Below are 25,810 nucleotides of genomic sequence, written 5' to 3' on the forward strand. Positions count from 1 at the left end.
TAAGCAAATAACCAGAAGGGCACTCGGTGGAGCGCACACCTCCGCCACGTCGTGTCTGATCCACGAGAACACATCTGGCCTAATACATTTTTGAAATATCATGCTATACAGTGCTATATCGTTTTTGGCCCCATCTCTCAATGATGAAGAATCACTTAAAATTCTCGTAGCTGGATCCAGATCCTGATCTTGACCAAAATCTAATCGGTTCATCTTTGTCACACACCTAACCTGTCCACAACTTTTTGAGATATCCTGCACACAAACAAAGGGTTTGTTCTCATAACCCCTCATAACTTTTATAACCTCAAACCTTTTATAACTTTTACGACCTCATAACAAACATAACCTCCTTCACCTTCGGTGGCGGAGGTAAATATCCACACTGTTCCGTAAAAGGTAAACGTGTGTGACGCGGCTGGATGTACTTCAGGACGTCACAATGTCAACCAAATTGAAGTGTCCACAGCTTCGTGTGGACAATTCTCCAGGTTACTGATGTCACCCTTTTTACAATCAGAACCCTTGTGAGGTGACTTCCAAGAGGACGGAACACAGCATCTTGTGACTATATATAGAAGAATCTCCACTACCACTGGGGTAGCTCCACTTGATGGATTGGTATTCGATTCCTTCATACCCCCCCCAATCTGTCAATTACTTTACTTCTGTCTTGATCACCTGGCTGGTGCAGTCCCCGCCTTGCCAGACAACAGACGAGATGTTCAAGTAAAGTACAGAAATAAAATCAGATTATTTTACGTTTGTTTTACTTTGTGCCAGTGCTTTACCATATCTGGCAATAAATATTTTTGAAATTCCGATATATCTTTCACCATGAACAGCCTTCAGCACACCCAGTACGAGGTGGTGAGAAACGCACGGACAATCTTTCAAGTGATGGAGAATAACCTGGAATGGGAAGAACACGAGAAAGTGAGAAAGAGTAAATGAGAATCCTCTTGTTCAGTTTAGAAATCCAAACACTTCTCCAGTTACAGACACCAGTGACCATCATTCAAAAATAATCTTCTTTTTGTTTCCAAGTTCCCCCCAAAGGGGGTGCACCGTTCCCGGAGGTACTGCAATACCGGGTCTATGCGTGGAGCGGATGGAACAAAGCCCCCTAATCCAACCCCCGATATAAAAACAATCCATTTAATACACGAGTCCCATGTTGCGAGACATCTAGTTCCGAAAGAAAGTCTGCACCCCCTTTCAAAAATTTCACCTTTTGTTGCCTTATATCGTGGAATTAAATTTCATGAACTCAAGACTTTTTACACCTTTATTAACACATCGTAACCCACAACTTTCAAATGAAAAACAAAATCCACAAATTTCAGAAAATTAATTAAGAATACAAAACTGGAATATCTTGGTTTGATTAGTGTCCACCCCCCTGAGTGAATACTTGGTGGAATCACCTTTGAGAGCAGTTACAGCTGTGAGTGTTGGGATCGGTCTCCATCAGCGATGCACACCTTGGTTGGGCGATATTTACCCATTCTTCTGAACAAAACCATTCAGGTTCAGTCAAGTTGGGTAGGGTGCATTGCTGGACAGCAATGTTTGTCATGCCTCAGATTTAATTCGATTGGATTTAGGTCGGGGCTCTGACTGGACCACTTGAGTACATTTATCTTTTTGTTCCTTAGCCAATCCAGTGTAACTTTGGCTGTGTGCTCCGGGTCGTTGTCATGCTAAAAGGTGAACTTCCATCCCAATTTCAGCTTTCTTGCGGAGGGCAGCAGGTTTTCCTCGAGGATATTTCTTTATTTTGTTCCATCTGTTTTCCCTTCTATCCCGACAAGTGCCCTAGTCTCTGCTGATGTGAAACATCCCCAGAACATGATGCTGCCACCACCATGTTTCACTGTAGGGATGGTGTTCTTTGGGTGATGTCCTGTGTGGGTCTGCGCTAAACACAACGTTTTGCATTTCGGCCAAAAAGTTCCATATTCGTTTCATCAGACCACAAAACTTTTTACCAACTGGCTTCAGAATATCCAGTGTTTTTTTTCCCCCCCCCATACCTCAAATGGGACTCAAGGTGGGCTTTTTTTGAGTAATGGCTTCCTTCTTGCCACCCCACTGTACAGGCCAGACTTGTGGAGTGCTTGGGATATTGTTGTGACATGCACACAGTGACCAGTCTTTGCCATAAAAGCCTGTAGCTCTTTCAAAGTTGCCGTTGGCCTCTTGGTGGCGTCTCTGATAAATTTCCTCCTTGCTTGGTCATCCAATTTGGAGAGACAGCCTGACCTAGATAGGTCTTGGTGGTACCATCCGCCTTCCATTTCTTAATGATTGTCTTGACCGCTCCAAGGAATATTCAAGGCCTTTGAAATATTTTTTATACCCATCCCCTGATCTGTGCTTTTCCACAGCTTTATCCCGGAGGTCTTTTGAAAGCTCTTGGTGCTCATGGTTGAGTTTTTGCTGTGAAATGCACTACCCAGCAGAGGAAACGTACAGGAACAGCTGATTTTATTCTGAAATTATCAGAATCACTACAATTTAACAAGTGGAGGCCAATTAACTTGGTGTGTGATTGGTTACACCTAAGGCAATTTACAATTGCTATTATGAGGAGGTGGGGGGGGGGTGGACACTTTTCCAGCCAAGATATTCTCGTTTTGTATTCTTAGCTTTTTTTTTTTTTTTGCTTTTTGGGGCTCCATGCAATCATGGTTCCCTTCTTGAGGCAATGTTTTATGGCCTGATGCCCTTCCTGACACCAACTCTGGTCACCTCTTAGGACACACAAGGATATGTTATACCTATTCTAACCGGGGCATACACTGGGACTCATTTCGCTGACCTCGGAAGGATAACAGGCTGAGTCAACCCCCTGGTGTTAATTCAGTGGAAAATTGGGGCTCAAACTCAGGACCCTAGGATCCCAAGCCAGCCATCCTAACCACTAAGCCAACCCCAGGCTTCAGCAAATACAACACCGATGGGTCAATAAAGTTGGAGTGGGGGGGGGAGAGGGAGAGAGAGGAGGCAGGTGTAGGGTGAGAGGGGGAAGGGGAGGCAGAGGATGAAGAAGTGGGAGTTAGGGGGGAGGTGGGGAGAGTGACACCTCACCAAACGTGTCTTTTCTCTCTCTTTTCTGTTGAAAGGGTGTGAGAGAGACACACATACACACACAAGAGAGAGCGACAGAGGTGTGGGAGGAGAGTGCTGCATTTTATGAGGCGGGGACAGTGTGAGGGTAAAAGGTGGGGGAGAGGAAGAAAAAAAAAGACGGGTGAGGGGTGGAGGTGGGATTTGCAAAGAGAATGATATCTGGCGCTTAATGACCGAACACGAAAAAAAACTCATGTCAGAACAGCTGTACACACAACGACACATCAGAGTTTGTAAAGTAATCCGCTGGCACATCTGCAAAAATCTTCATATTCCAGTTCCAGAAAATTTGTGGGAAAATGAACCAAAAGCAATCACTGAAAACATTTGAGGTACCGCTCACGTACGACCTTATGATCCCATCAGGCGTGAACATCGAAAACAAAGCATTGTGACCAGATACCATACTTGGGTACAAAAAAAAACAAACAAGAGAAGAAGGCATAGCTAATTGAGGTGTTAATACCAGTGATTTTGGACTAACGATGCAGAAATCAAGAAAATGACCGAATACCAAGACTTCAAAGCATGAAGTGAAAAGATCCTGGAAACTGAAGAATGCCAAAGTTGTACCAGTGATGACAAAGAACCTCACAGAGATATTAAAAACCATCCCTGGGAATATCACTACAAACAAACTACAGTTGTAAGCCATCCTGGACTCAGTAACGATCCTGAAGAGAGCCCTCGGCGTAAAACTTTGAAAACAGGAAACTTCACTGCTTGGTCCATGAATCATGACCTCCTTACTGAAACGAAGGTGGGTGGATACTTTGAGCCTGGCCTTGGAGGACTTCATTCCACATTCACACACACACACACACACACACACACACACACACACACACACACACACACAGACACACACACACACACACACACACACACACACACACACACACACACACACACACACACACACACACACACACACACACACACACACACACACACACACACGCACACCGCATGTTGAGGGTACATTGAAAACCGTTCAACAGAGGAAATTTCAACTTTATTACTTGTTACTGACCATTTCCATCCACTGGGACCATATTCTGTGCAGAAGAGCGTTGGTGCTGCCTAAACAGTCTCCTTGGCTATTGAGCACATTCCTGGACGGGTCGCCACTCCGACACAGGATACCAGCATGCTGGCACTCATTTTGCCGACCTCGGAAGGATGACAGGTAGAGTCAACCCCACCTGGTATTAATTCAACAGCAGGTGGGATTTGACCTCGGGATCCTCGGAATACCAAGCCCACGACCCGAACCATTAAGCCAACACCAGGCATATGACCATTTGATATAGTGCATATTACTAGGATGACGCACATCCTCTCAGAACTTACATGGTGAATTAAACAAAGCCTCACGCCCAGAGACAGTCACTTCCTGACATTTGAAATTATAATCATTGTAATTGCTTCAGTGTTTATTGTACTTGGCTCGTTTAAAAAAAAAAAAGCGAAGAAGAACTACATTTGGGGGTTTTCACGTTCTCCTGTTTTATATTTGACTGATCCATTCTGGCGGTTTTTTTCAGCCTTGGTAGTTATGAAAACACTTGAGAACGAGGATAAAAGTGACTTTGTAAAGGCTTATGAATGTAATCTTCAGCAGACTTTTCAAAGTATAATTTGTACACATTTACCCCAGAAGTGTAGATCGATGTAATGATATATTTGCCGCCAGAAGAGTTGGCTCACACCAAGTCTGTTTCAAGACTGCGTGGGGTCAGCATTCTATGAATACCATCCAGCTAGTCCATCAAGAGCACAGCATAAGACGGGGTTTGGCAATCACGTGTGTGTGTGCGTCCGTCCGCGTGCGTGTGTGTGTGTGTGCGTCCGTCCGTCCGTGTGTGCGTGTGTCCGTCCGTGTGTTTTTTTTTTGTTTTTTTTTACCATTTGACCTTTTGTCATCAAATTTTCAACCAAAGCCTTATTATGAGAATATGGAGAAAAATTAATAGTTTTGTTGAAATAATTTTCATTATTATTATTATTATTATTATTATTATCGTTCTGAGACCCTTTTTGGCCTTTTTTTGCTCTATTATTTTTTTAACTTTTTTTTCTCTTAGCAACAACTTGTCCGATTGACAAAAAAATTCGGGGAAGAAGCGACCCCCCCCCTCCCCGGGCCACCCCATGGAGGATATTTTAAATATTTGTGACATCATAGGTCATGTGGTATGGCAGACATCTTGGACTAAAGAAAAAAAATCTCAACCTGCTGATCAGAAAAATTTGAAACTTGGCACATCATGTGAATGGGAATAAATGTAAAGATGACGTCATCAGTGAAGTCCAGATGAGCCATAAATGTTTTAATCAAAATCCTTGTTTACCATTGAGATTCAGTGTGTTTGTCTGGGCCGTGACATTTTTACCAATTGAGCTTTTGTCATCAAATCTTCAACAAACCTTCATTATGGAGAACAAAAATATTAAAATAAAATGTACAATTTTTTAAACTGTCGTTTTCGTCAAGTTTAGTTCAGTACAAAGCGGACACGGATCGGTTTCACAGTTTGAGATGCTTTCAAGTTGTAACTGTAATCATTCAAATGAATATAATGCTTCAGACTCGAAGGACCCTCGGTAGAGTGCACACCTCCGCCATGTAATGCCTGATCCATGAGAACATATCGGGCCCAATACATTTTTGAAATATCATGCGAAACAGAACTATATCGTTTTTGGCCCAATCTCTCAATGTTGAAAATCACTTCAAAAATTAAATAATTCTCATATCCAGATCCAGAATGGAATCAAGTCTTCCTTGTCATACACCCAATGCGTCCACCAAGTTTCATCCGAATCCGTCCACAACTTTTTGAGATATCCTGCACACAGACAGACAGACGGACAGACAGAGAGGGGTTGTAAACATGACCTCCTTCACCTTCCATGGCGGAGGTAACAGACTCATTGATTCCCCTCGTTAGCTCGAGGGGACCTTTGGGGACTGGAAAAGGCCGGTTTGTCGTTCTCTCGAGGTTTACACAACCCACGTCTGAGATCCTGTATTCATGTGACTCGTCATGCGCCCGATTCACAATGTTTGAAGCTGTGATACATGATACATGATACATGCAGTCACGAAAATTAACCCTCGTCATGCCCACGTGGCACGTCCCATGGAGGAGGAGGAGCTGATCCATTGAAATTATCCCCACATATTTATTACCCGAAGTGCCGGAGCACAAAAATTATTGATTATTGAAATGAGAGCGAGAGATGAACCTTCAGAGTTTAGGCTTTATTCCATTTGATTGGAGCCGCTTCTGTGGACACACCAGGAAATACAGGTTCAGCTAGGAGTACATAAGCAGAAACGTATACATGTGCAGTTAACCATTGCAGACTAATCCGCGTAAGCACGGAGTTCGATATAATCTCCATTCTCACCAGTCAATGAGCACCTTCAGTTAACGAGCATCAAGTGGACAGCCGATGTCAATAGCAATGCCCCGGGGACAATCACTCGTGCCGCAGAGAGACATCCCCTTATACGCGAGACGCACAACATGTGATCCCGCGTCATGTCCCTTGATTCACGTTAATTCACCACATTCTCCTCACCTTTAAAATGTAACTAGGGGCCCATCTTACACACCATGATTGCTTTAGCTCTATAGGAGTATACATTTCAAGCAACGCGGACTAATAGATCTACAGGAGCATACATGCCAAGCAGTGATTATTTTGAGTTGTAGGAGCATGGAAATGAGCATCGATATATGATATAATGGGCATATAGGAGCATGAGCAGCGAGAATGCCGATGATCCCCTTTACAGATTGAGTCGTCGAGGGGGCCTTATTCGTCGACCTCTCCGGGAGTAAACGGCAGTTTCACTTGAGGGAGACTCCCGATCCTCTTGGTGAGCCTCGACTTGTGCCGGGGATGACTCCTCGATCGCCCTCGGGGGAACACGGCAGCCCCGTCGCCTGGCGGAGTTCCTGGGGGGAAATGTCAGAAGGAGGAGAGCCAGGAGGTGGTGTACCGGCGGGAGGAGTACCGGCGGGAGCCAGATGGCGAACCGACACAGTGGTCTCCCTGCCATCCGGGAGCCTGACATGAGCATACTTTGGATTAGTGTGAATGAGTTCGACCCCTCCACCAGCGGTTCATACTTGCTTTGTCGCACCGGGCGTTTCATGAACACTGTACCGGGGTGGGTCAGCCAGTTGGGCACCGTTTGACTGTCAACATAACGTCGTTGGTGAGTAAACATACGTTCGTGAGGAGTGGCATTTGTGGACGTGCAGAGCAAAGAGCGTATGGAATTCATTGCGTCAGGAAGAGCAACCTCCCATCGCTCGGGGCCCAGTCCTCTCGATTTCAGCGCCAGAGTTATGGCTTTCCAAATAACTCCATTATACCTTTCCACCTGCCCGTTCCCCTGTGGGTTGTAACCCGTCGTTCGACTAGTTGCTATGCCGTGCTCTAATAGGAATTGTTTTAGCCCGGCCGACATGAAACACGGCCCTCTGTCTGAATGTATGTACGAAGGTTTCCCAAACATAGCGAAGACGTCAGACAGACATTTTACGACAGTGCCCGAGGTCATATCCGAGCACGGAAACGCGAAAGGGAACCTTGAATATTCATCAACAACGGTGAATATGTATCTGTTGTCTGTCTCGGTGGGCAGGGGCCCTTTGAAGTCGATGTTTAGTCTCTCGAAGGGGGAAGTAGCCTTGATCAGTCTGCCAGATGCCGCGCCAAAGAATCTGGGTTTTAGTTCAGCACAAACAGGGCATGAAGCATTCATTTGTTTAATATCTTCAACAGAATAGGGAAGATTTTGTCTGCGTACGAAATGTGCCATCCTGGTTACCCCTGGGTGGCACAGAGACACATGGAGGTCTTGCAAAGCCTGACTGATTGTTGCCGAACTGTAGACCCGGGAGAAGGTATCTGCAGCAGGGTTTTCCTTCCCGGGCCGGTAAACAATGTCGTACCTGTAGCAGGCTAGGTCTATCCGCCATCTCATAATTTTTTCATTCTTAATTTTCCCGTTATTTTTCCCATCAAACATGAAAGCCACGGATCGTTGGTCCGTAACGAGCGTGAAGTGGTTTCCCAGTAAATAATGTCTCCATTTCCGCAGCGCTTCGACGATGGCGTACGCTTCCTTCTCTATCGCTGAGTGTCTCTGCTTGCTTCTAGAGAGAGTTCTCGAGAAGAAAGCGACCGGCCGCCCAGACTGATTAAGTGTTGCAGCTATGGCGTGATCTGAAGCGTCGGTTTCCACCACGAAGGGCACCGAGCTGTCGATCGATAAAACCACGGACTTACTGATATCATCCTTGAGATCGTGGAAAGCTTTCACGACAGCGGCATCTGGTGGAAAGTTTTTGCAATGCACTAGGGGATATATTTTCTCGGAGTATTGCGAAATCCATCTCGCATAGTGTTTAACATCCCGATCACCCGGCGCATTGTCTGCAAGTCCTGAGGTGGTGGAAGCTCACGGAGCGGGCGCAATCGCTCAGGATCAGGCTTAATTGTGCCGTTGGCTATCGTGTAGCCGAGAAGGTCAATTGACCTTGCCGAGAATACGCATTTCTCGTAGTTGAGAGTCAGATTATATTTTCCAGCAATGCTCAAGAATCTGTCCAGATTCCTATCATGTTCCCTCTGATCCCTACCGCACACTGTGACATTATCCACGTAAACAAAAGTGTCTTCGAGGTTTTCATCTGAGATGATGTCGTCCATAACCCGTTGGAAGCAAGCTACTCCATTCGTGACACCGAATGGTATCCTTCTGAACTGGTAGAGGCGCCGCCCTGCCTGGAATGCAGTGTACGGTTTGTCTTCCTCTCGGATGGGAATTTGATGATAGGCGCTCGCAAGTCGATGGTACTGAATACCTTATAATTGGCCACGCGTTCGACCATCTCATCTATGCGCGGCAGGGGTAGGCGTCGAGTTGGGTGAAGCGATTGACCGTTTGGGAATAATCGACAACCATCCGTCTCTTATGGTTCTGACTGCTGGTCACTAACACCTGTGCGCGCCATGGCGAATCGCTCGGTTCTATAATTCCCTCCTCCAGTAATCGCTTGGTTTCTGAAGTGATGAAATTCATGTCAGCAGTGGTATATCGCCGCGATTTGATCGCTATCGGTTTGCAGACCGGCGACAGGATTAGCGAACAGCTGGGGGACGTCACCTCCGCGGTGGTCAGCGCATTTAAAATTAGACGAGGCTTGCTTCCTCCAAAGGGTATTTTCGACGCTCGTGTGCTGCTTGAGGACATTATGACCCAGAATTACGTCTGCGCACAAATCACGAAGCACCAGCACCTTTACATCCCGATGCGTGTACCCTTTTACGTCCAATTCAACATTGCAGTACCCTCGTACGCGGGATTGTAGTGAGGTGGCGGCCATGCATACCGTATTGTCAGTCGGGTGGATTACCCATTTCCTGCCCTTCACTAGCGAGCTGTTGACGAAACTTTCAGAGCTACCGGTATCAACCAGAGCCTCAGCCATATGCCCGTTAATTCGCACGTTGATGATAGCCTTGGATAGATTCCCCGGAGAGGCTGCAGTCAATTTATTTTGCGAGTAGAGAGCCGCGAAGTGGGTTTATTCTCCTTAGAGTAGATTTACATACCCTGGCATAATGCCCTTCTTTGTCGCAATTCATGCATGTGGCATCTCTGGCTGGACATTTTGACGAGGATGCCTTTGTACCCACAAAAGAAGCATTTACCGACCGGAGCAGTTGCTGAGGAGTTTGACGAGGTCTGGGTATCCGGCTCCTCGGGTGTTTCTCCATCCCTCATGTCTGGCTGTGTCTGTGCCAGTGGGGTTCCTTGGGTTCCCATCGTAGCAGCGTTCATTAGCAGCATCGGTGTCCCAAATGACTCAGATTGCTGCTGAGCCGTATCCATCGCTCGAGCCTGATCGACTACCTTGTCAAGAGTGGGTTGCGCTTCTAGTAAGCGTTGCCGTATGTGGGCTGATCTGAGTCCTTGGATGAATGCCTCCCGTGTCGCTTCCTTTCGGTGTTCCTCGGCGCTTACGGCCCGGAAGCTGCCGTCTTTTCCCAGCTGATTCAGAGCTTGCAGGAACTGATCGATTGTCTCCCCGGCTGCTTGCTTGCGTGTGTTGAGAAGATGTCGTATGTATACCTCGTTCTTGCGCTTCACGTAGAGCGCCTGCAGTACGTCAATCGCTGCTTCGTAAGTGTCGCACTCCGAGAAGAGCCTGTACACGCTGGGCGAGACATGATTCACGAGAGCGGCAAATTTGTCAGCTCCCTCCGCGATGATGGTCAGATAGTGTGAGAAGGAGCAGAACCAATGTGACCATTTCATTTCTGCGTCAGTCGTGTTTGGGTCTGCGTCGAACCTCTCTGGTTTGTAGATCTTGTCCATCTTTGGTTGAGAGAGCCGAGAAAATCAAATGGAATAAATTGAAATGAGAGCGAGAGATGAACCTTCAGAGTTTAGGCTTTATTCCATTTGATTGGAGCCGCTTCTGTGGACACACCAGGAAATACAGGTTCAGCTAGGAGTACATAAGCAGTAACGTATACATGTGCAGTTAACCATTGCAGACTAATCCGCGTAAGCACGGAGTTCGATATAATCTCCATTCTCACCAGTCAATGAGCACCTTCAGTTAACGAGCATCAAGTGGACAGCCGATGTCAATAGCAATGCCCCGGGGACAATCACTCGTGCCGCAGAGAGACATCCCCTTATACGCGAGACGCACAACATGTGATCCCGCGTCATGTCCCTTGATTCACGTTAATTCACCACAATTATTTAATTATAATTACCCTATCTTCGACAAATGTAACCCTGGGAGAGTCTCCGGGATATTTACACCGTGTCGTTTATTTATACTAATTATCCGTTGCTTCTTTGGATTTTTTTTTTTTTAGCGATAAAATGATAATTTATTGCCTTTAAAAAGTTGAACACTATATGTTGGCCATGGCAGTATCAGTAGCGACAGAGACTTCGTGCTTGAAATTTCTCAGTGTTTGTTGTGACACATATATGTCTCTATATATATATATATTAGTTGGTTGGTTTTCATTCAGTGTTTTATGTATGTAGTTCCTCTGAGATCTAAAATAATCGCCATGAAATTTAAAGGAAGAGAAAAAGAGGAGGAACCGTCCCAAGCGCTTCCTGTGTTGCCGTGATGTCTCGTGCTCGTGTTCGTGCCTGGTTCTTCCCGCTGTTGCTGGTCATTGGTTCCTTGACACAGTCATGTTCGTATTTTGTCTTTCTGTTCGTCGATATGGGATCCATTTCGTGTAGTTTTTGAGATGGAAAGGTAACCGTACCTCGCACAGGCTGATTGGACTGACCGGGCATGTTCGGTTAGGTTCATCCAATCAAATGGCAGGAAGGACGTTTGTTCCTCATTGTGTGTGGAAAAAAAAAATTAAATAAAAACTCAACGTGCTCAGTTAGTCTCCGACGTGTCGGGCATGGTTTAAAAAGAAAATGGTGCACCCTCATGGAGTCGAGTCCTTGAGATGCAGTGATTGCTTGGCTTCTGTGTGTGCAGGGCGAGGAGTGCGTTCTCAAGCTGTGAAGGAGAAGGTTTACGTGACACTCACGCACGCTGCTCCGTGTGTGCGTTTGCTGAACAACACTCATCAAACCGGCTGTCAATGTAAATCCGATCCCCCCCCCCCTTACCCGCCTCAGCCTTTGTTTTAAAAAAAAAAAACAAGCTCAAATGAGCTGAGATTATTGTCCTCTTAATGATGACGTCATAAAAGCGAATATGACGTCATTGTGATGTATCAGGTTTGCGATAAATTGTCTGTGCTAATGCCCGGCTTGATTCCCGCAAATAGCATTCAAACAGGTTGCCTAGTTTCGGAGATAATGGTATGGGCGATTTCCATTAGCGGAGATATTATGACGTCAACTTTTTTTCTAGGAAGAATTTCCAAAATCAGAGATGGTTACTGCCTGCGCGTGGGCTTTCTGCATATACGTGGCAAGTTTCACGAAGATCCGATGAAAACTCTGGGTTGTGAAACAAAAAAAATGTCAAAAAATAGGAATGACGTCATAAAAATTGATATGTCGTCATAGTGATGTATCATATGTGCGGTAATTCATCTCTGCTAATGCCCTGTTCGATTCCCGCAAATAGATTTAAAAAGCTTGCCTAGTTTCGGAGATAATTTTTTAGGCGATTTCCATGAGCGGAGATATTTTGACGTCGTAACTTTTTTTTCTCGGAGGAATTTTCAAAATCGGAGATGGTTACTGTCTGTGCAGGGTATGTCTACAAATATACGCCAAGTTCCAGGAAGTTTCGATGAAAACTGTAGGCTGTGAAACAAAAAAGTCCACAAGAAGAAGACTTAGAGATCCTCCACGAGGATCTAAAAACGATCAAGAAGAAGAAGAAGAATCCTTTTGTTTGTCCTATTGTCCTTCCTGGTATGCATGCAAAGTGTAGGGTTTGTAGTGCATTCATGACTTCATGGTGTAGCCTTCTTTTATGACTTCATGGTAAAGCCTTCATTCATGACTTCATGGTAAAGCCTTCATTCATGACTTCATGGTAAAGCCTTCATTCATGACTTCATGGTAAAGCCTTCATTCAAGACTTCATGGTAAAGCCTTCTTTCATGACTTCATGGTAAAGCCTTCATTCATGACTTCATGGTAAAGCCTTCATTCATGACTTCATGGTGAAGCCTTCTTTCATGACTTCATGGTAAAGCCTTCATTCATGACTTCATGGTGAAGCCTTCATTCATGACTTCATGGTAAATCCTTCATTCATGACTTCATGGTAAAGCCTTCATTCATGACTTCATGGTAAAGCCTTCATTCATGACTTCATGGTAAAGCCTTCATTCATGACTTCATGGTGAAGCTTTCATTCAGACTTCATGGTGAAGCCTTCATTCATGACTTCATGGTAAAGCCTTCATTCATGACTTCATGGTAAAGCCTTCATTCATGACTTCATGGTAAAGCCTTCATTCATGACTTCATGGTGAAGCCTTCATTCATGACTTCATGGTGAAGCCTTCATTCATGACTTCATGGTGAAGCCTTCATTCATGACTTCATGGTGAAGCCTTCATTCATGACTTCATGGTAAAGCCTTCTTTCATGACTTCATGGTAAAGCCTTCTTTCATGACTTCATGGTAAAGCCTTCATTCATGACTTCATGGTAAAGCCTTCATTCATGACTTCATGGTGAAGCCTTCATTCATGATTTCATGGTGAAGCCTTCTTTCATGACTTCATGGTAAAGCCTTCTTTCATGACTTCATGGTAAAGCCTTCATTCATGACTTCATGGTAAAGCCTTCATTCATGACTTCATGGTGAAGCTTTCATTCATGACTTCATGGTGAAGCTTTCATTCATGACTTCATGGTAAAGCCTTCATTCATGACTTCATGGTGAAGCCTTCATTCATGACTTCATGGTGAAGCCTTCATTCATGACTTCATGGTGAAGCCTTCATTCATGACTTCATGGTGAAGCCTTCATTCATGACTTCATGGTGAAGCCTTCATTCATGACTTCATGGTGAAGCCTTCATTCATGACTTCATGGTAAAGCCTTCATTGAGCGACCTTTTCCACCAAAGTGTCCACACGAGACCATTGACTATCTAATGGCCAGTCTTGAAATCCAATCTTACTTTGACCGCAAGCTGTTTGGCTTTTCTGAAATTATTTCCATCCACCGCCATCTCCTGAATATGAGGTCCATTTCCCAAGTCTGTGGCATGTGTACCTCGTGACTGCGTGTTGGGGCTGACCTATGGTCATGTCGGCAGTTCAGTATTGCCCTTTGATTTCAGAGGTTGCATCTTTGGAACGTGAATATGCGACGTTATGTGTGCATTGTCCCAAGAGTTGTTCCGCTGTGTGGGGCAGGTGATGATGCATGGAAGGAACAAGATGGAAACGGACAGAAACTCTCAGGAGAGAAAACTGGAAATTTTGAAGGAGGGAGGGATTGGGGTGGGTTAACAAGGGTGGAAAAGATCATGGTTTTGGATTGGGGATGATCTGAAATGGTGGTGAACAGCTGTGTTGAAGATCTGGAGGGAAGAAAGCGATTGAAGAGGATGTCGAAGTTTGTTCTACAGGTGGGGAAGAAGAGGAATAAATGAGTGGAGGTGAGCAGTGATCATGGATTTGGGGAGTTTCACCAGAGGGGGGTTGATGGTGGACAGTGTGAGCCTTGCAGAAACCTGTGAAGGACAAAGCACGGAAAGAGCAGAGGGTGCAAGACCAGAAAGGAGGTGGTTGAAGACAGAGAGACCACCGACCTGTTTGTGATGGCATAGTGTTAGATCCATCGACTCGGCTTCATTGCGGAGATTCCAATAATCTTAAAAGCCTTAGTGTCAAGTCAAGTGTCAAACAGTGTCAAGCTGAGCAAGGTGTGAGGCCGGTGAGCCATCCCAGAGGGGAGAGCAGTACTTCATGAAGCTGCGTTGACCGCCAAGGAAGGATTTTGTGAAACTGACGATGCCCAGTCGGCGGCTAGCTTTGGAGGCAAACTTTGAAATGTGGTTTGCCCAAGAAAGATCATGGCTGATAGTGAGACTATCAGCAGGAATTCGAATGACTGAACTTCTTCGAGAGGATTGTTAAGAAAGTAGATTGGGGGGTTTGCCTGACAGTCCTTTTGGAGAGAAAGAGTGAAAGTTTGAGATTTGTCAGGAATTAAAGACATTTTCCAAGTGTGACCAGTTTGTGATTTTACCCAGATCTGCAGAGAGCGAAGAAGCTGTTGCTTGCCGGTCTGAGGGATGACAGATGGTACGGCAGAGGGTGGAGTTATCAGCAAAGAGATAAAGAGGATTTTCCAGAGGGAAGATCAGGAAATGTACTGGGCCCAGAATACTACCTTGTGGCACTCTAGCCTTGGCAGGGAGTTGAGATGAAAGGATTCCATTGAGTGCCCGCACATTGGTTACAACAGTAGAGGAATACACCAAGAAAGTGTACCGAGATGGAATGACACCGAGGAAATTGAAGGTTAACATCTATAAGATAGTGTTTAGACTGGTTATAATGTATGGTGCAAAATCATGGGCTTTGAGAAAATGGGACGACTTTCTGGCTAAGTAAGACAGATGGAAATGCTTCGGTGTATTCTCAGAGTATTGCCAAGACAGCAGTTGAGGAATGAGTATATACGTAAGAAAGAGAGGAGGAGATTAGGACCATACTCTGTGTAAACAGGGTTCCCACTGACCTGGAAAGTCAGGGGAAGTCAGGGAATTGAGGTTGGTCAGGGAAAGTCAGGGATTTTTCAGGGATTTTTTTTGTTGGTCAGAGAAATGTGTTATTAGTGCCTCATGATCTTAATTAGTACCCTTTACACCTAGTCAGTTATTCTGTTCTTGATTATAAAAGTTTTCTTTATTGCTCTTTTCATGAAAGTCAGAGCTGTACAGTTGCCAGTATCGACTTTATCTTTGTATTTCAGCAATGAGGAGTGTGCCCCATTCAATGACAGAAACAAATATTTTACAATGTCTTTGTGTGATTAGAGGGGCTAAAGATGTTTATAGATTGCAGTTGTACCCTTTCGTTAAGCTCAGGTGTTCAGTGTGTAATATAAATGACTTGTAACATGTATAAAGTACAGTTCAATAATCATAGTCGAGAACTTCAGAACAGTTTATGTGCATATGATGCTGGTGTCACAACAAAAGTACACTGTTAGAAATATTTTTGTAAAGAAAAAAGGTCCAAGGAGTGAGATTTTTAATTAGTTACTTTAAGAAAATAAGAACGTTTTTTTTTTGTTAAGAACAAAATAAGAAAAATATTCTTGAACTTTTTCATCAAGAACAAAAGTAACAAAAAAAGTTCTTATTTTCTTAAAGTAACTAATTGAAACTCTCACTCCTTGGACCTTTTTTCTTTAAGAAAATATTTCTAACAGTGTAATGTTTTCTTTGTATTTACAGGTGGCAGGCCATTTTGAACTATAAATCTCAATGGCTTCTACGAAAAAGACACTTTTCAACAAACTTTAAAAAAGACACTTTTTCAAAATTAAAATGCCAGTACTAGCTGGGAAAGTGTACTTTCTGAACCATTTTCAAAAAGACCGAAGTTAACACCCAAATGAAGAATCAGTTTAATTTCCCAACAAAAATGGAATTCAGAAGTTGTCTAAAGCACGCCTACATATTTTAAGATTCAAATAAATTTTGAAGCGGACACAATTTTCTGCTTGTATTGGCATTTTAAAAAGAAGAAAAGAATTGAAAATGATTGCATGTACACCATGTATAAATCAAAATGGTGATGGAAAGGAGTCGGTGTAGGGGAGGAGGAGCCGACTAAAATAACTTTATAAATTTTTACATTTGAAAAGGTCAGGGAATCTTTACCAACACAGTCAGGGAATTTCATTTTTGAGATTGAGTGGGAACCCTGGTAGAGCGTTGGTGCTGCTTAAGCAGTCTCCTTGGCTATTGGGCACAATCCCGGATGGGTTGCCACTCCGACACAGTATACCAGCATGCTGGCACTCATTTTTCCGACCTCGGAAGGATGACTCGCTGAGTTAACCCCACCTGGTATTAATTAAACAGCTGAGCGGGATTTGAACTCAGGACCCTTGGATCCCAAGCCCACCACCCTAACCATTAAGCCAACACCAGGCATAGACATATAGAGCCAGTTACAATCCCCCCCCTTGTTTTTTGTTGTTTTTTAAAGTGCCGGGTTAATAAAATAACTGGGCATTTGTAATTTCATAATGATTTCGATATTTTCTTTTTCTTGCTTCCTATAGCTACCTTTCGAGGTAACGTTGGAGTTTTGCACCTTTTGGCCTCTCCAGATGATATCAGTTGGGTACTGGAATCAGGACCACACTCACCATATGTTCCACTTATTCCAGCAAGACTTTTCAACAGGTGTGTATGTGCGTCGAAACAATCAGTCTTCCTTTAAATGTTCATGTAATCCATTGGGAATGGCCGTTGCTGTTCAATAAATGATTGTTGTGCGGAACAGCTTTGGATGAAAAATAAAGTCTTGTAATGATTTGACACTTCTCTTCAATGAGACCTCTATCATTCTTTTGATTTCTGCTTTGTTGTGAAATCCACGATACTGTTTATAAAATGTCTTGATGTTTATTTGTTTTTCATGCTCTTGGGGGGAATTTAAAGACTAAGCAGGGCAGTCCCCTTATATCCCAGCCTTCCTGATGGCTAACCAATCATCAGAGGATTTGTGTTCCTCAACAAGATAATGCTGATGACATGACTATGGGAGTTGGCCATTCCAATTCAAGTTAGCCAATCGGAAGCATTTGTTCATATTTAGGGTGTGTAAGTGTGTATTTTCTAATTGTAAAACTCATCTTGTTCTTACTCTGAACAATATAACTACTTGTACAGCGTTGATTGGTATCTACATATGTGGGTTTCCGAATGTGGAATGGAGTCCTCCCAGGACAGGCTCAAAGTATCCACCTTCATTTCAGTAAGGGGACACGATTCATGGACCAAGCTGTGAAGTTTTCTGTTGTCAAAGTTTCGTGCCGAGGGCTCTCTTCAGGATCGTCACTGAGCTCCGGACAGCTTCCAACTGTAGTTCGTTTGTAATAATATTCCCAGGGATGGTTTTTTAGCTCACTTGTAAAGTAGTTCCAGAGAGCTTATGGGATGGTGCGTTGTCCATCCACAAATACTCGCAACTTCTTCTCAGAAACTACACATACGATTTCAATGAAATTTGACCACAACCTTCATCACCCGTGATGGCATCAAAAAAAGGGGGTCTGAAGGGGTCTACGGAGGGAGTTTATAGGGGGGAGTGGGTTACCTCTCCAAAGAGGCATTTGCTTTCGTCTTAAACGATACACACAATTCCGACGAAACTTCACGACAACCTTCATCACCCATGACGTACCAAAGTTTGTTCATGACGTTAGAAAATTCTGCTCTCGGGGGATTTAAGGGGGTTGCCCGCAAAAATATTTATTTGCTTTCTTCTCCAAAACTACACATACAATTCCGATGAAACTTGACCACCATCTTCGCCACCCATGACGTAATAAAGTTTGTTCACGACATTAAAAAAATTGGCGTCTATGGGGGGGGAGGGGGAGGGGGAGGGGGGGAAAGGGATGGAGGGTCCTCACCAAAATATGTATTTGCTTTTTTTTTCTGAAGCCACACACACAATTGCGATGAAATTTGACCACAACCTTTATCACCTGTGATTTACCAAGATTTGTTCATGGCATAAAAATAAAATCCATAGGTATTTACTTTCTTCTCCATTATATATTTTGTGGGTCATCCATACCTACCAGTGATTGCCTGACTATCTTATCCAGCCACTACCAGGTGAGCACCCAGGGGTATTGCCCCCATGTTTAATATCTCTGTGAGGTTCTTTGTCATCAATCCTGTAGGTCCAGCTATCACTACAACTTTGGCATTCTTCAGCTTCCAGGATCTTCTTACTTTATGTTTGAGGTCTTTGTGTTTGCTCATTTTCTTGATTTCTGCATCGTTTAGTCCAAAATCACTGGTATTAACACCTCAATCAGCAATGCCTTCTTCTCTTTTTTATTTTATTTTATTTTTAATACCGAAGTATGATATCTGGTCGCCAACGCTTTGTTTTCGATGTTCACGCTTGATGGGATCATTGGTTCGTACGTGAGCGGCAGGTACTTCCATGTTTTCAGTGATTACATTTGGTTCATGTTCCCACAAATTTTCTGGAATTGGGACATCAAAATTTTTGCAGATGTGCCGGCGGATTACATTATAAACTCCGTTGTGTTGTCGTGTGTACAGCTGTTGTGACATGAGTTTGTTTTTTGTGGAGACCACACACGGAAGCTTTGATTGGTGACCTTATAAGGTTCAAGGTAGATAAAAATTCCTCACTAATTTTCTTTGTGGGTGATATGAAGATGGAAGTCACTGTGGATGTGTCCATAATTTTGACAGGCAGGAATGGGGCTCGTGTGGAATAAAGGAGGGGGATTTAAAGGACTGAAGGGGTAGTGTATGTACGAATCAGATTTGTCTTTATTTCGAACAAGTTTTATTATCTTGCCAAAACGAAGTTTTTGCAAGATATGTTAGTCAGCCTGTATGTTTTTTTTATTTTTTTTTTGTCTGTAATCACCTATAAAAAATTCTGCAGAGCACAGTTATCATCGGAAATTTTTGTAACTTCGCATATCAGAGGCCTAGAGAGGTCTCTTTCAGTGCACAAAAATTTGAAGGTCAAGGTCAAAGGTCAAGGTCACTTTGGCGCAAATCAGGGGAGTCGACGAAACCCTTATTTTTTGAGTAATTTTGATCGGATCGTCTTCAAACTTCATGGGAATATAGTTCATGGTCTGGCGCTCAGTGATTAATTTTTGGTGGCGATTGGCCTTGACCTTCATATGTTTTTTTTTTGTTTTGGTCTGTAATCATGTATAAATCACTCTGCAGAGCACAGTTATCATTGGAAATGTTTGTAACTTCGCATATCAGAGGCCTATAGAGGTCCCTTTCAGCGCATAAAATTTTGAAGGTCAAGGTCAAAGGTCAAGGTCACTTTGTCGCAAATCAGGGGAGTCGACGAAACCCTTATTTTTTGAGTAATTTTGATCGGATCGTCTTAAAACTTCATGGGAATATAGTTCATGGTCTGGCGCTCAGCTGATTAATTTTTGGTGGCGATTGGCCTTGACCTTCATGGTTAGTGCCGCAGGTCAAACATATTTGACCCCAAGGTCAAATTTTCAAGTTTTAGGAACCATATCGTGTAGTACCTCAAATTGAACACCTCGATGAGTGCTTTCTGGATATGTCAAGCTTGAGACATCATGACGTCATTTGGTGACATTATGAGGCAAAAGCATATTTTTCATGGTTACTCTGTAGAACGATTCTCATCGGAATCTCTCGTAGGCAGATATTCCTCAAGGAGTCGCTCCTGGTGGATAGCAGCTCTGTTCACCTCAGTGTGACCTTAAAGAAGTCACACGTGGTCACCTTTTGGCAAGATACGGGTCACCCTGAGGGTGACATTGGTTTATCTTTTTCTTTTTTCTTTTTTTGTTTGAACATTGTCTTCAGAGTTGCAAGCCAACATTTACACCAAGTACAAATGCTATCAATGAATAACAAACATCGTTTGTGGAGTCGAGAAAAGGAAAGAACCTCACAGCCTTCATCCTCGTACGTCACAGAGAATTGGTTAAGTCATCAGTTTTGAGAAGAACGAGGAGCAACAGTTTTCTTTATTTATTTATTTTTAATTGTTGAAATTAAAGGATGCCATTTGGCTCAGTATTCACATGGAATCGTGGGTTAATCGACGATGCCAAGTCCTGCCTATGAAGGAACAAATTGACAGTTTGCTTTTCGTTTCTTCTGGAATTATAGCTATCCGTTGTTTTGTCGGTGTTTTGAGAAGGGAACCTCGACTGAGAATTGCAATATCTGATGATGATTGTTGAATTTCCCATTTTGCGTCATGATGTAACGTTCTTTGAAATCCTCAGTAACCTCTGTGTTGTTGGTACCTAGCCATTTCTTGTGTTTGCGCACCCTTGCTCGTCTTTGAAATGTTGGACATTTTTATTCACCAATCATTGACTGACAAAAAGTCAAGACCTTGATGTCTCCGCAGAAGTTCCTGAAAAAATTATCTAAGCTTTCTTTGTATACGCCCTTGCCAGAAAGGTGATGCTTCCTCTTCGTACCTCAACCCGTATCGCGGGTGCCCTTGTGATGATCGATGACAAAAATGTCACGTCACTTCCCTCATTCTCTCACGAGAAACGATGTCCCAACGATGGATACGGTGAGTTCGCTGAACCGTTGTGCATTGCTTATGATTTTCATCTTGGTGTTTTTTTTTTGTGATTTATTTTTATTTTTCAAATCTCCATACTCCACTGTGTGAGTTGTTGCTGTAATCTGTGTTGTTTTTATTTCCTTGCCTACCTGCCATTGAACCTTCCCACAGGGATTTACAAGCCTGACGGTTGTGATGTCGACTGGAATGAAGTCGGGACTGGTTTGGATTTTGAGGATTTTCCATTTCCCATATTTATGCTCTCTGACAAAAATGAGACTGATGATGTCATTAAGGTAAGGCAGATAAAAGTTTGCCAAATCTATTAGCACCAACTATTATTACCTGTGCATTCCAATAACAAAGTAATTAAATCGTTGATAGAAACCTTTTCATCGGCATTCGCGTATCCATAAGATAGCACCACCTCCGCAGCTAATTCTCTGTATTGCCGACGCGCGAACTCGGAGCAGGATGTGAAGTGCCCTTTTGCACGATCACCATCAATCGCTGCATTATTTGTCGACTCCAGCGGTTGAAATGAAAAAGATTTCTGCGCTTCGGCGGTGTACACGAACTGCAGTTATGCCATGTCTTCAATGAACAAGTTCAGAGCTTGTGTGTGCTATAGAACTCGGTTCCATTGGAACTAAGCTACGTGTCTCCATGAGCATGGTAAAAAATCCCAAACCAAGCATGTTTTGCCGTTTTTATAAACTTAGATTGCCATTCAATAGTTGATTGTCGATGCAACACCAAACATCTGTCAAGTTGTTACATCAAATAGTCCCATTCATGGTAATTGGCTGAACTTTCCCTGGAGAAAGTATCACCGTGCATGGGAAAAGCTTTATATTATCAAATTCCACTTTTTGTCGTACAAACCACAAACGAAACTGTTTCGAATGTTTCCATGGCTTTTTTTTGTAAACCAGAGCAAAGATGGCTGTTGTAGCGATTTACATCATCGGCATGACCACCAAACGCCGTAATATTGTTTTTGTGAAGTTGTGTACAAATGGAATTTTCAAAACCATTTATCACTGGAGAAATCAGCAATTTTTTGGAATGAGGAAGTAAATATGGTTGGTGCACCCTTGGCCAGGTTTGTAGAAAGTTGCAGGGTCTTCAAAGAGATTTTGCACTTGAGCCACGTCAACGAGAAACCGAACATTTAGTAACTTTTGACGGATGAGTAAAAATTAATAAACAATCGAGGCCGTGTGTGGTTTTGTTTATTACCTCCGCCACCGAAGGTGAAGGAGGTTATGATTTCATCCCTTTCTGTTTGTTTGTTTGTGTACAGGATATCTCGAAGTTGTGCACGGATCCAGGTGAAATTTTGTGGACAGGTTCGGTGTGTGACAAGGACGAACTGATTAGATTTTGGTGAAGATCCGGATCCGGATCTGACTACTACAATTTTTTAAGCGATTCTTCACCATTGAGAGATGGGGCCAAAAATGACATATAGCACGATATCTCAAAAAGTTTTGGACGGATTCGTACGAAACTTGGTGGACATGTTGGGTGTGTGACGAGGAAGAACTGATTCGATTTTGGTGAAGATCCAACTCCGGATCTGGATGCGAGAATTATTTAATTTTTCAAGTGATTCTTCACCATCGAGAGCAAGGGCCAAAAACGATATAGTACTGTTTCGCATGATATTTCAAAAATGTATTGGGCCCGATACATTCTCATGGATCAGGCATTACGTGGCGGAGGTGTCCGCTCTACCGAGTGCCCTTCTCGTTTATTTTGTGTCCATTATAGCACAATGGTTGGATTATCGAGTGACTGCAAGTATTGACAGAGATGGAAATATGAGGGTGCTAAGGTATTGACTTCATCAAAAACTTCCATTGTTAGTAAATGTTCCATTTTAGCATTCGGCGGGAAGGGAGAGGCTAGTGTGTGTGTGCGCGCGCGCCGCGCGTGTGTACGTGCTTTCATGTCGATGCATGCAGATCTACTTTCATGTCCATCGTTCATTCTCGTATCCACTGTAACTTGTAAATCACGGCAAGGCTCTGCATTGTTAAATACTTAGTATTTGTTGGGTATCATTCGTACCAATTTTGTGCATATACTCCCATCATTACAAATAAGATGATATCCACTGGCAAGGTTAAGGTTATCATGTATTTGTCATGCTTCAAGGGCTGGCAATTAATTGTGTTTTTTTTTTTTTAAATACAATCTTGTTTTATTCTATTTCCGTTGACATAAAATGCTGAGTGATACTCTAACGTCATTTTATGCACGTGTTCCCAGTGTTACGAGAAGCATAACAAATTGGGAGTGAATGATTCTGCGCCTGATTATCCCCTTTGTGCCGTCCAACTGTCATCACACATGCATGCCGTGACGGACACGGTGACATGTAGAAGGCGGAGCTCCCTTCAAAACAACCTGACCCCTCGTATGCTTTCCATGCACATCCTTTCTACTACCATTTTGCTTGCATCCCAACATTTTCCTCTTCCCACTCCATCCACAAATATGCTTTTGAGTTTGATCTGTAGACCTGCACTGCAGCATTTTTTTTGTAAAATTTTTTTCTTCCTTCCAAACTGCCTCTCCATTTTTGCACATTACCATCCCCTTCTTCGTTAGTCTATGTAGTGTTTTATTATTAATGAAAAATGATTCGGTGGATAAAGAGAGAACGCGCATCCCTGCGCACGCACGCCTGCATCCGCAAGTGCACTTGTGCGTGAAGAGCAAGATTAACAGACTGGGGAAGTTGGTTTCCGCACACCCTACACACAATCACAACCAGTAGTTAAAAGGGGGTTGTTGCAGGGTTATGGTACATTAACATATCAGAAGAGAGTGGTTATCTGTCATCTATAAGGAACTGAAGGGAAGATTGTGGTTCCTTATCTGCAAGGAAAGGGAACAGCAGTGTCGACCGGAACTTGAAAACTGTCCGGAAGGAGTCGGGTTACTCGATGAACATGTTCAACCTGTTGTAGTTGCTGGAGGGAGAGGGGTAGGTGTGTAAGGGGTTGTTTGTATGGTTTTGGGAGATTGGAGTAGATGCCAATGGAGGGGGGGGGGTGGTGTGAGGTGGTAAGGAGGACAAGGCCACAAACTGGTCTGCATTTAGAGAGGAACAAACCCTTTTCTTTGACCTCCTTATCATAAATACCAATTGCTCTCATAGCCTTGGATCCAACCACCTCAATTGGTATGGGATGAGGAGCACCACTACAGGGTGCTCTGAATGCCTCATATATATATATATATATATATATATATATATATATATATATATATATTTTTTTTTTTTCATCCATGGTCCCGGCTCATGGAAGAACCAGGACACAACATAACAAAGGGAGCAGTAGGAGAAAGGGGAAACGCCAATAGAAGGGTGGAGGAAGAAGGTCGGCAGACTGCCAAACAAGGGATGCTGATAACGATGAGCGTTGGGGGATAACGCAAGGGGTGGACCATGTGGATACATAAGCAAATTTTTGGGAGAGGTTGGTGTGGTTTAACGGGTGTATAAAAGATAATGGCTTTGGATGGGGGATCACCCGATATGGTGGTGAACAGCTGTCTTGAAGGCCAGAAGGGAAGAATGAGAGTGTGGAAGGTGGTATACAGGTGTAAAAAGAGAGGAATAAATGAGTGTAGGTAAGCAGTGGTTCTGCATTTAGGCAGTTTCATTTGGAGGGGGCTGCTAGTGGACCACATGCATCCTGCTGATACCTTTGGGGGGGGGGGACAAAGCACGGTGAGGGCAGAGGGTGCAAGACCAAAAATGAGGTGGAAGAAGACCGAGACCACCGACCTGTTGGCGATAGTGAAGTGATAGGCCTATAGACTCAACTTTATCGTGAGAGATCCCATTGATATTGAAAGCCATGGTTTCCATGGCGTCAAGCTGAGGAAGAGGCGAGGCAGGGGAGCCAGCCCAGAGAGGAGAGCAGTACTCCATCAAGCTGAAGATGAAGGCTTTGTGGGTGGATAGAAGCTCAAGTGTGCCAAGGAAGGACTTTGCACGAGAGGATTCCCAGTTGGCGGCTGGCTTTGGAGGACAACTTTGAAATGTGGCTTGCCCATGAGAAATCATGGTTGAGAGTGAGACGCAAGAGTTTGAGTGACTGAACCTCTTCGAGACAGTTGTTGAAAAAGTAGATAGGAGGGTTTGCAGAGCAAGAGAGACAGAGAAATATTTCTCAGGATTGAAAGACATGTTCCAAGTGTTTGACCAGTTTGTGATTTTTGTCAAGGTCTGAGGAGAGGGACGAGCCTACTGCTAATCTGTCAGAATGATGAGGGATGTCACGACAGAGGGTGAAGTCATAAGTAAAGAGGATTTTCCAGAGAGTCACTGAAATCATTGATTAAGATGGGGCCAAGAACAATGCCTTGGGGTACTCCAGCCTTGATGGGGAAAGGAGAAAAAAGGGTTCCGTTGAGAGCCACACGTTGGCTATGAGAGTGGAGGAAGTCAGTAATCCAAGAGTGGAGTTGGCCTTGGATTCCATACCATAGGCAGACAGTTTGGAGAGCAAGGCAGGATGCCAGACTGTATCGAAAGCTCGAGATATGTCCAGTGAGGCGGCCATGATCTCATATCTGATAATCAGGGCCTCCGTCCATTGTTGGGAGAGTGTGACAATGTCTGAATCATAATTGATGATCTGAAATGTGGTATTTGGAGAAAAGGAATGATTTTATGTCAACTTTGATGATGGATTCCATGACATTGCTGATTAATGGAAGTAACGGCCTTGTGTGCTGTTCGGAGTTTGAGACAATGCGATTGGGCCAGGACGGACTGTGGCATGTTAAAGCCAAAGAGTATTGGAGATTGTA

At 43.7% G+C, this 25,810-nt stretch overlaps 2 protein-coding genes and 1 pseudogene across 3 annotated transcripts in view; 1 reads left to right on the forward strand and 2 right to left on the reverse strand.

Moving 5' to 3' along the window:
• Nucleotides 1–832: 832 nt before the first annotated feature.
• On the reverse strand, nt 833–10,932 carry LOC147019058 (uncharacterized). Its single transcript, XM_085900109.1, has 3 exons — nt 10,771–10,932; nt 9,877–10,646; nt 833–912 (listed from the first exon to the last, which is right to left on the reverse strand). The coding sequence occupies exons 2-3, from the start codon at nt 10,541–10,543 to the stop codon at nt 833–835; spliced, it is 747 nt and encodes a 248-aa protein (XP_085756235.1). The 5' UTR covers nt 10,544–10,646; nt 10,771–10,932.
• Nucleotides 1,058–1,188, reverse strand: LOC147019059 (U2 spliceosomal RNA; annotated as a pseudogene).
• Nucleotides 10,933–11,246: 314 nt separating the features above from the next.
• NCSTN (nicastrin) overlaps nt 11,247–25,810 on the forward strand; it is a 44,182-nt gene continuing 29,618 nt past the window's right edge. Inside the window, exons 1-6 of one of the 2 annotated variants that reach the window (XM_085899268.1) lie at nt 11,247–11,394; nt 11,697–11,804; nt 16,944–17,067; nt 20,856–20,980; nt 21,146–21,270; nt 23,252–23,399. In XM_085899268.1, coding sequence (XP_085755394.1) covers nt 11,325–11,394; nt 11,697–11,804; nt 16,944–17,067; nt 20,856–20,980; nt 21,146–21,270; nt 23,252–23,399 — 700 coding nt within the window. In that variant the 5' untranslated portion in view covers nt 11,247–11,324. Of the gene's footprint in view, nt 11,506–11,696; nt 11,805–16,943; nt 17,068–20,855; nt 20,981–21,145; nt 21,271–23,251; nt 23,400–25,810 lie in introns of both variants that reach the window. The other variant, XM_085899270.1, reaches the window with a different exon arrangement.

This window comes from Eptatretus burgeri, chromosome 10, assembly GCF_056783735.1.
Source record: "Eptatretus burgeri isolate ZD-2024b chromosome 10, Ebu_testis_v1, whole genome shotgun sequence".
NCBI classification, from domain to species: Eukaryota; Metazoa; Chordata; class Myxini; order Myxiniformes; family Myxinidae; genus Eptatretus; species Eptatretus burgeri.

What these genes read in the sequence shown, in the direction of transcription:
- LOC147019058 (XM_085900109.1), bottom strand. Translation starts at nt 10,543, where the DNA reads ATGGACAAGATCTACAAACCAGAGAGGTTCGACGCAGACCCAAACACG. An exon ending in CTCAGCAACTGCTCCGGTCG is followed by an intron (nt 913 to 9,876) that starts GTAAATGCTTCT and finishes TTCCCATTCCAG; the next exon opens with GTTATTCTCCATCACTTGAA.